This window comes from Salvelinus fontinalis, chromosome 21 (assembly GCF_029448725.1).
Source record: "Salvelinus fontinalis isolate EN_2023a chromosome 21, ASM2944872v1, whole genome shotgun sequence".
NCBI lineage: Eukaryota > Metazoa > Chordata > Actinopteri > Salmoniformes > Salmonidae > Salvelinus > Salvelinus fontinalis.
Window position 1 is genome coordinate 22,567,303 of NC_074685.1, and position 10,868 is coordinate 22,578,170.

Here is a 10,868-nt window from a genome sequence, read left to right on the forward strand (position 1 = left end):
CCTGGCAGTGGAGTTCTAGACGTATTGAAGCCTATTCATGGCTTTGCCGGGCACCCCAAATAGGACTCCAGTTGTGTTGCCCACTGCAGCAACCAGTGTTACAACCGCTCACAACTCTACAGAGAGAAATGTGGACAGTAGGAGGATGTAGAGAAACAGAGGTGGGGCGCGATGGAGATGGGGAAAAGAGTGACAGAGAAAATAAGAATGAAGGAAAGAGAGAGAGAGATAGAGGCGGACAAAAATAACATCTTGATTTTAGTGATACATCTGGAAAAAACGTCTGTTCGTTTCTTTTCTGTGCAATAAAATATATTTGTGGGAAACTCTCTAATGCAATTAGGTGACAACCCGTTTTTCTACTGGTGCTTGGTTAGAACCCAGGCATGTAGTTCTGTGGCTGTCTTCTCTGTTTCTGTCACTCTCTCGTGTCGAAGACCTCACATGTTAAACCACTAGCATATTTACAAGGCTACTGGCGTTCAGTCCAAAAGGTAATAAGGCAGGATATCCTGTTTAACAGAGAACTGCACGAGAAAAATGAATTAAATTGGGATATGTGATCCCTGTTACCTTGTGGCTGCCTTGCCCCCCTCCCCCAATAACTATCCCACGATAGGGAAGTGGGAGCTAAAAGTTACCCTCCACACCGCTCTTCGAACCCCCCACCCCTTCAGCCCACTACCCCAGTGTGGTAAAACAACAAAGACAAACAAACAAGAAAAACCCACACACAAAAAAACTATATATTAACAAACTTCTTTCTTTTCTTTTCTTTCTTTCTCTCCACAAAACAACATTTAGCCAATCTTCGCATCGTGATCTGTCCAGTATTAGCTGACCTCTCTCCCTGCCCCAGGTTACATTGGTGTGGTGAACAGGAGTCAGAAGGACATTGATGGGAAGAAGGACATTACAGCGGCCATGGCTGCAGAGAGAAAGTTCTTCCTGACCCACCCTGGATACAGACACCTGGCTGAACGCATGGGCACTCCCTACCTACAGAAAACACTCAACCAGGTTAGTCCCCTACCTACAGAAAACACTCAACCAGGTTAGTCCCCTACCTACAGAAAACACTCAACCAGGTTAGTCCCCTACCTACAGAAAACACTCAACCAGGTTAGTCCCCTACCTACAGAAAACACTGAACCAGGTTAGTCCCCTACCTACAGAAGACACTCAACCAGGCTGCTCAACAAGGATCTATTTGGATGTTTATGAGGTGGTCATTTTTTATTATTTAATTATTTTTTTATTTCACCTTTATTTAACCAGGTAGGCCAGTTGAGAACAAGTTCTCATTTACAACTGCGACCTGGCCAAGATAAAGCAAAGCAGTGCGACAAAAACAACAACACAGAGTTACACATAAACAAACTTACAGTCAATAACACAAAAGAAAAGAAAAATAGAGAAATCAATGTACAGTGTGAGCAAATGTAGAAGAGTAGGGAGGTAAGGCAATAAATAGGCCTTAGAGGTGAAAATAATTACAATTTAGCATTAATTAATTAAAGATACTGGGGTGCAAATGAGCAAGAGGGTAAGTAATAATATGGGGATGAGGTAGTCAGGTGTGCTATTTACAGATTGGCTGTGTACAGGTACAGTGATCGGTAAGCTGCTCTGACAGCTGATGCTTAAAGTTAGAGAGGTAGATATCAGCTTCAGTGATTTTTGCAATTCGTTCCTTCCAGCAGAGAACTGGAAGGAAAGGCGGACAAAGGAAGTGTTGGCTTTGGGGATGATCAGTGAGATATACCTGCTGGAGCGCGTGCTACGGGTGGGTGTTGCTATGGTGACCAGTGAGCTGAGACAAGGTAGGGCTTTACCTAGCAGGGTCTTGTAGATGACCTGGAGCCAGTGGGTTTGGCAACGGATATGTAGTGAGGGCCAGCAAACGAGAGCATACAGGTCGCAGTGGTGGGTGGTAGATGGGGCTTTGGTGACAAAACAGATGGCACTGTGATGGACTACATCTAGTTTGCTGAGTAGAGGGTTGGAGGCTATTTTGTAAACGACATCACCGACGTCGAGGATCGGTAGGATAGTCAGTTTTACGAGGGTATGTTTGGCAGCGTGAGTGAAGGAGGCTTTGTTGTGAAATAGGAAGCCGATTCTAGACTTCTAATAATAACATCCACTGAAGAGTAGGTGAATGGTAGTAGTATAGTCTAGGATCTGACCACTGTCATCTCTCCAGTCCCATGTTAAAACCCACCCTGACCTTTCACCCTGCAGCAACTGACCAATCACATCCGGGACACTCTGCCGGGGCTGCGGGCCAAGCTGCAGAGCCAGCTGCTGTCTATAGAGAAGGAAGTGGAGGAGTACAAGAACTTCAGACCTGACGACCCCTCCCGCAAGACCAAGGCCCTGTTGCAGTGAGTAGGATACACACTTCCATACACACACACATGCATGCATGCACACGCACGCACGCACACACACACACACGCGCGCTTACACACACACACACACACACACACACACACACACACACACACACACACACACACACACACACACACACACACACACACACACACACACACACACACACACACACACACACACACACACACACACACACACACACACACACACACACACACACAGAGACAGACACACACACTTCATTAACTCCCTTTTCCCTGTATCTCACTCAGGATGGTGCAGCAGTTCTCAGTGGACTTTGAGAAGCGTATCGAGGGCTCTGGGGACCAGATCGATACAGCAGAGTTGTCAGGAGGAGCCAGGATCAACCGCATCTTCCACGAGCGCTTCCCCTTTGAGCTGGTCAAGGTGTGTGTACTGTACTGTATGTGTGCATGTCTCTTACCAGGTCCCCCTCTTTCCTAACTCTTAGTGTCCATGCAACCCCAGAATGAGAACCCCAGAATTGGTTTTTCTAATGACTGCATCACCTGGTTCACCAACTACTTTGCAGACAGAGTTCAGTGTGTCAAATTGGAGGGCATGTTGTCCGGACCTCTGGCAGTCTCTATGGGGGTAACACAGGGTTCAATTCTCAGGTCGACTCTTTTCTCTGTATATATCAATGATGTCGCTCTTGCTGCGGGCGATTCCCTGATCCACCTCTACGCAGACGACACCATTCTGTATACTTCTGGCCCTTCCTTGGACACTGTGCTAACTAACTTCCAAACGAGCTTCAATGCCACACAACACTCGTTCCGTGGCTTCCAACTGCTCTTAAATGCTAGTAAAACCAAATGCATGCTTTTCAACCGTTCGCTGCCCGCACCCGCCCGCCCGACTAGTATCACCACCCTGGACGGTTCCGACCTAGAATATGTGGACATCTACAAATACCTAGGTGTCTGGCTAGACTGTAATCTCTCCTTCCAGACTCATATTAAACATCTCCAATCCAAAATAAAATCTAGAATCGGCTTTCTATTTTGCAACAAAGCCTCCTTCACTCACGCCGCCAAACTTACCCGAGTAAAACTGACTATCCTAGCGATTCTCGACTTCGGCGATGTCATCTACAAAATAGCTTCCAACACTCTACTTAGCAAACTGGATGCAGTCTATCACAGTGCCATCCGTTTTGTTATCAAATCACCTTATACCACCCACCACTGCGACCTGTATGCTCTAGTCGGCTGGCCCTCGCTACATATTTGTCGCCAGACCCACTGGCTCCAGGTCATCTATAAGTCTATGCTAGGTAAAGCTCTGCCTTATCTCAGTTCACTGGTCACGATAACAACACCCACCCATAGCACACGCTCCAGCAGGTATATCTCACTGGTCATCCCCAAAGACAACACCTCATTTGGCTGCCTTTCAATTCAGTTCTCTGCTGCCAGTGACTGGAACAAATTGCAAAAATCACTGAAGTTGGAGACTTTTATTTCCCTCACCAACTTTAAACATCAACTATCTGAGCAGCTAACCGATCGCTGCAGCTGTACATAGTCCATCTGTAAATAGCCCACCCAATCTACCTACCTCATCCCCATACTGTTTTTATTTTATTTACTTTTCTGCTCTTTTGCACACCAGTATCTCTACTTGCACATCATCATCTGCTCATTTATCACTCCAGTGTTAATCTGCTAAATTGTAATTATTCGCTCCTATGGCCTATTTATTGCCTACCTCCTCATGCCTTTTGCACACACTGCATTTAGACTTTATTTTTCTACAGTGTCATTGACTTGTTTCTTGTGTTATTGGCTTATTTATTGTTTACTCCATGTGTAACTCTGTGTTGTTGTCTGTTCACACTGCTATGCTTTATCTTGGCCAGGTCGCAGTTGCAAATGAGAACTTGTTCTCAACTAGCCTACCTGGTTAAATAAAGGTGAAATAAATAAAAAAATAAAAAAAATAAAAATGAGACAGAGACTATATGAGGAAAAAAATATTTCCTCCCTCCCTCCCCAAACCCCCTCGTTCTATCCCTTCCTCCCAGAGCCACTCAATGAATACAAGCGACCTTAGGTTCCTGTTTCTGCTGTGTGTTGGAGGTGTGTGTTCACTATTTAACGGTGTGTTTTCCTTTCTGTGTCTGTACAGATGGAGTTTAATGAGAAGGAGCTTCGCAAGGAGATCAGCTACGCAATCAAGAACATCCACGGCATCAGGCACGTCCCTCATCCCTATCCCTCTCTCCCTACCCCTGTCCTCACCCGCCTGGGTCACCCCTCTGGGCCAGACCAACTCTAATCATCCTCACCCATCTAATCATGAAGACCTCTAGAGAAACTGATTGCAGTCCAGCGCCCATCATGCTGTTGCATACTGAGGACATCAGAAACAGAGGTGGAGGGATTTGTGATTAGATCTGTGACCGCTGGTGGGGTGGCATCTTTCTCTCACTCTTTGCCCCGTCCGTCTGTATGTATCTTGTATGTATGTATGTCTGTGTGGTGAAGCCTCATATGCCCGTCATGTGTAACCTAGCTCCTCCATCCCCGTCCTACGAAAAATTCCTGTCTTTTACCTAGGTCCAAGAGTGATATAAATCCGAATCAGACAGTGATGTCATCACTCTTCAGGAAGTGAACCTGTTGAAAGTCCCCCCTGTGTTTCTTCCTCCCTCTTAACCTAACTCCCATGAGTGAAGGAAGGCTTCAAGGTTAGAAGATGGTTTGAACTACGTACCTGAACACATATTCCTCCTGACTACCAATAAACCATACTTACCTTAACTATGAACAATTAGTATTTCTCTGGTGTAGTTGGTGTAAGATGGTGTAAAGAGAAGCCCAATTGGTTTGCTCTGAACTCAATAAACAAAAAATCTAATCAAAACCAATTTTATTTTTCACATGCTTCGTAAAACAACTCGTGTAGACTAACAGTGAAATAATTACTTACGGTCCTTTTTCAACAATGCAAGATGCAAAAAAACTATCTCGAAATATTATTTACAGTTGAAGTCGGAAGTTTACAAATACAGTAGCCAAATACATTTAAACTCAGTTTTTCACAATTCTTGACATTTAATCCTAGTAAAGATTCCCTGTCTTTGGTCAGTTAGGATCACCACTTTATTTTAAGAATGTGAAATGTCAGAAGAATAGTAGAGAGAATTATTTATTTCAGCTTTTATTTATTTCCTCACATTCCCAGTGGGTCAGAAGTTTACATACACTCAATTAGTATTTGGTAGCATTGCCGGTTACATTTTTTAACTTGGGTCAAATGTTTCGGGTAGCCTTCTACAAGCTTCCCACAATACGTTGGGTGAATTTTGGCCCATTACTCCTGACAGAGCTGGTGTAACTGAGTCAGGTTTGTAGGCTTCCTTGCTCGCAAATGCTTTTTCAGTTCTGCCCACAAATGTTCTATATGATTGAGGTCAGGGCTTTGTGATGGCCACTCCAATACCTTGACTTTGTTGTCCTTAGGCCATTTTGCCACAACTTTGGCAGTATGCTTGGGGGTAATTGTCCATTTGAAAGACCCATTTGCGACCAAGCTTTAACTTCCTGACTGATGTCTTGAGATGTTGCTTCAATATATCCACATAATTTTCTTTCCTCATGATGCCATCTATTTTGTGAAGTGCACCAGTCCCTCCTGCAGCAAAGCACCCCCACAACATGATGCTGCCACCCCCGAGCTTCACGGTTGGGATGGTGTTCTTCGGCTTGAAGCCTCCCCCTTTTTCTTCCAAACATAATGATGGTCATTATGGCCAAACAGTTATATTTTTGTTTCATCAGACCAGAGGACATTTCTCCAAAAAGTACGATCTTTGTCCCCATGTGCAGTTGCAAACCGTAGTCTTGCTTTTTATGGTGGTTTTGGAGCAGTGGCTTCTTCCATGCTGAGCAGCCTTTCAGGCTATGTCGATATGGGACTCATTTTACTGTGGACATAGATACTTTTGTACCAACTTTTTTCAGCATCTTCACAATGTCCTTGCTGTTGTTCTGGGATTTATTTGCACATTTCGCACCAAAGTACGTTCATCTCTAGGACACAGAACACGTTTCCTTCCGGAGCGGTATGACGGCTGCGTGGTCCCATGGTGTTTATACTTGCGTACTATAGTTTGTACAGATGAACGTGGTACCTTTAGGTGTTTGGAAATTGCTCCCAAGGATGAACCAGACTCGTGGAGGTCTACATTTTATTTCTGAGGTCTTGGCTGATTTATTTTGATTTCCCATGATGTCAAGCAAAGAGGCACTGAGTTTGAAGGTAGGCCATGAAATACATCCACAGGTACACCTACAATTGACTCAAATGATTAGCCTATCAGAAGCTTCTAAAGTCATGACATAATTTTCTGGAATTTTCCAAGCTGTTTAAAGGCACAGTCAACTTAGTGTATGTAAACTTCTGACCCACTGGAATTGTGATCCAGTGAATTATAAGTTAAATAATCGGTCTGTAAACAATTGTTGGAAAAATTACTTGTGTCATGCACAAAGTAGATGTCCTATCCGACTTGCCAAAACTATAGTTTGTTAACAAGACATTTGTGGAGTAGTTGAAAAACGAGTTCTAATGACTCCAACCTAAGTGTATGTAAACTTCCGACTTCAACTGTACATATACTTTTAAATAAAAACCTTTGAATGAGATGGTGTGTCCAAACTTTTGACTGGTACTGTGTATGTATGTATATATAAATATATATATACATATAAAAAGATTTGACTTCCTTTCCTTGTACCTTTCATTTGGGGCAAATGATCTGAAAGAAGCAGTTATTAAAAGGAAAATGGCTGCAAACATATGCTTACTATGAGGGTGCCCTCTACCCTATAGGTCAGTGGTTCTGAAGGAGGGGGACTGGTGAAAGGAAACCATTTAAGAGAATTGGGACACATTTTGTTGTAGTAGTGTAGGGACTCCAATAGGCATGGTGTCATCCGATGATTGGATGACTCATGTACTGTAGCATGTGGGCAAAACTCTTCACATACTGTGTAGCAATAATCATATAAGTTGTGTTCTAAGAGCTCAGTTTTTATCTGCACATTTGAGCTAGCAGAATATTTTCCTGAAACCATAATGTGATGATTTCGTTCAGTTTTTCAGTCATGTTTTCTGCTTTCTGTTGTCATTCTCTTTCTTTGTCTTACTGTGCATGTTTCTTCTTTATGTTGTGGGAGGGGGTCTTTTCAATTAACACTGTTCTCTCTGCCCGACCTCCCTCCCCTTTTCTCCTTTTTTCAAATGTTCTCTCTTTTTTGGGACTGTTACTGGGCAGAACTGGCCTCTTCACTCCGGACATGGCTTTTGAGACCATTGTGAAAAGGCAGATCGGCAAGATCAAAGAGCCCTGCCAGAAATGTGTGGATATGGTCATTTCTGAGCTAGTCAATACCGTTAGGCAGTGTACTCAGAAGGTAAACACACACGGTGGAGAGCAACACTATGGTTTCACCTCTCCCTCCAACCAAAACCTGCAGCTATGTCATCCCTGTTACCGTATCACCGTTCCGTTCCGTTCTCCAGACCCTGTTGTTCCGGGTTGGGACAGTAGGGGGCATACTGGGGTAGCGGGGGTATTGTGAGGGACTGCCTGCCTACCGCTTTGGATGGGGTGGCTGGGTGGAGTGGCCATGGCCATGTTAAAGAACTATGCTTGGTTTAGAATGGGTCTTGATGCTGCCGGTTTGCTGCTACGTGGCTGTATGTCAAGGGTTTAGACACAGGAGTAGGGATTAAAACATTTCAACAAATATTTTTGTTATGAATATGATCAAATGAACATTAATGATTTAATTAATGGTCAAATTAACACATCTTAAGATGTTACAGTTCTGTTAAGTCACAGGTGACTGAGTTAATTTTAGCAGTGGTGACATCATTTTCGATGCCCTGACTGTCATCAAAGTGTCACTCAGCTGTTGTCCCAGTCAGCCATGTTGGGTGACCTCAGCATCCAGACCTCCTGCTTGTGAGACCGGGTGCTGTGCACCTGCAGCAGACAGGACCCATGACAATGTGAAAGTTTGGCTGCTCATCCAAGGGCCAAGTTCAGCTACGAGTGCCTTTGAGGGCCGCACTCAGCGGAAGAGGCCCCAGTGGTCTTAATACCAGTTAATCCACTGTGACAAGGCCCAGTTTGGAACGCAGTCTGACCACAGTGGTTCTGGGACAGTGGAATAACAAATGCTGTGGCCCTGCTCTGAGTGGTCAGCTGGGGGATCGGGGGGTGGAAAACGGGTTGAGAGGGGGTCAAGGTAGAGGGGAGGAGCAAGGTGCTTTGTCTGAGATGGTGGGTGCACAGCTGCGGTCTCAAATGGCTCATGGCTCAGAGCTGTTGACCAGTGGGGTGGTGCAGGCTGTGATCTCTCTCTCTCTCTCTCTCTCTCTCTCTCTCTCTCTCTCTCTCTCTCTCTCTCTCTCTCTCTCTCTCTCTCTCTCTCTCTCTCTCTCTCTCTCTCTTTCTGGATGGAGGGACACACCTTAGCGCTAGCCTGTTTCGAACAGCTTCAAGGAAAACCAAATGTCTCACTTGCCTCTTTTTTACCCTGTTGTCGGTTTACCCACCTCCCCCTGACTTGTCCCTATCCCCTCTATTTCATCTGCCTTTCAGTCTGTCATCCCTCTTTTTCCCCACCTTATCTGTTTCTCTCCTTCTCTGTGGCCCTCTTGTGTTACTCTTTATTGGCATGGGAAACATATGTTAACATTGCCAAAGCAAGTGAAGTAGATAATAAACTAAAGTGAAATAAGCAATACAAAATAACAGTAAACATAACACTCACGAAAGTTCCAAAATAATAAAAACATTTGAAAATGTCTTATTATGAGCAAATAAATAAACATAAATATGGGTTGTATTTACAATGGTGTTTGTTCTTCACTGGTTGGTCTTTCCTTGTGGCAACAGGTCACAAATCTTGCTGCTGTGAGGGCACACTGTGGTATTTCACCCAGTAGATGTGGGAGTTTGGTTGAAATACACTGTGGCATTTCTCTCTTCTGCTTTGACCTGCTCTCTCTCCCTGTGGATTCTCTTCATCTTTCACTCCATTCCTCCATCTCGGTTTCTGTTTCTCTTTGTCTCTTTATCTTGGTTTCTCCCCCTTCTGTTTCTCTATTTCTTTACTTCTCTCTCTCTCTCTTCTCTCTCCCGTCACCGCCTCCTCTCTACAGGACGGGCCTGTTCACTCCTGACCTGGCCTTTGAGGCCATAGTGAAAAAGCAGATCCAAAAGCTGAAGGAACCTTCACTGAAGTGTATAGATATGGTAGTGAGCGAACTCACCTCAACCATACAAAAGTGTAGTGACAAGGTAATCAATGAACCGAGCCATGTTCGGAGTCTGGCTTGCGTCATTCTTAGAGGTAGGGATAGACCGATGGCTGGACTACAAAAAAAAGGAAGCAAAATATGTGATCTGTTTTAGATCAGCATAGTGGTTAGGGTTGTAGATACAGTGCTTTCCGAAAATATTCATACCCCTTGATTTATTCCACATTGTTCTGTTACAGCCTGAATTCAAAATGAATTACATAGATGTTGGTTCTCACGCACACACAATACCCCATAATGAGAAAGTGAAAACATGTTTTTCGAAATTTGTGCAATTGTTTTGAAAATCAGGTGTAGAAATATCACACCCCTTAGTCAATACTTTGTAGAAGCACCTTAAACAGCGAATACAGTTGTGAGTCTTTCTGGGTAAGTTTCTGAGAGCTTTCCACACATGGTTTGTGCAACATTTTCTCATTATTCTTTTCACAATTCTTCAAGCTCTGTCAAATTGGTTGTTAACCATGGCTAGACAACCATTTTCAGGTTTGTCATAGATTTTCAAGCAGATTTAAGTCAAAAATGTAACTCGGCCACTCAAGAACCTTCAATGTCTTCTGGTAAGCAACTCCAGTGTAGATTTGGCTTTGTGTGTTAGGTTATTGTCCTGCTGGAAGGGGAATTCATCTCCCAGTGTCTGGTGGAAAGCAGACTGAACCAGGTTTTCCTCTAGGATTTTGCCAGTGCTTAGCACAATTTTGTTTATTTTCTATCCTGAAAAACTCCCCAGTCTTTAACGATTCAAAGCGTACCCATAACATGATGCAGCCACCAATTTATTCTTGAAAATATGGAGAGTGGTACTCAGTAATGTGTGGTATTGAATTTACCCCATACATAACACTTTGTATTCAGGGCAAAAAGTTTATTGCTTTGCCACATGTTTTGCAGTATTACTTTAGTGCCTTGTTGCAGACAGGATGCAGGTTTTGGAATATTTGTATTCTGTACAGGCTTACTTCTTTCCACTTTGTCAATTAGGTTAGTATTGTGGAGTAATGGCAATGTTGTTGATCCATCTTCAGTTTTCTCCTATCACAGCCGTTTACCCCGCAACTGTTTTGAGGTCACCATTGGCCTCCTGGTGAAATCCCTGAGCGGTT

The 10,868-nt window shown here is 43.9% G+C and overlaps 1 protein-coding gene across 17 annotated transcripts in view; it reads left to right on the forward strand.

The window, feature by feature from the left end:
• LOC129818457 (dynamin-1) overlaps nt 1-10,868 on the forward strand; it is a 92,256-nt gene that overhangs the window by 24,995 nt on the left and 56,393 nt on the right. For 10 of the 17 annotated variants that reach the window (XM_055874344.1, XM_055874346.1, XM_055874348.1 and 7 more), the window contains exons 6-10: nt 860-1,020; nt 2,245-2,387; nt 2,673-2,808; nt 4,555-4,622; nt 9,607-9,745. In XM_055874344.1, the coding sequence (XP_055730319.1) occupies nt 860-1,020; nt 2,245-2,387; nt 2,673-2,808; nt 4,555-4,622; nt 9,607-9,745 (647 nt within the window). Of the gene's footprint in view, nt 1-859; nt 1,021-2,244; nt 2,388-2,672; nt 2,809-4,554; nt 4,623-7,708; nt 7,848-9,606; nt 9,746-10,868 lie in introns of all 17 variants that reach the window. The other 7 variants (XM_055874341.1, XM_055874350.1, XM_055874358.1 and 4 more) reach the window with 1 other exon arrangement.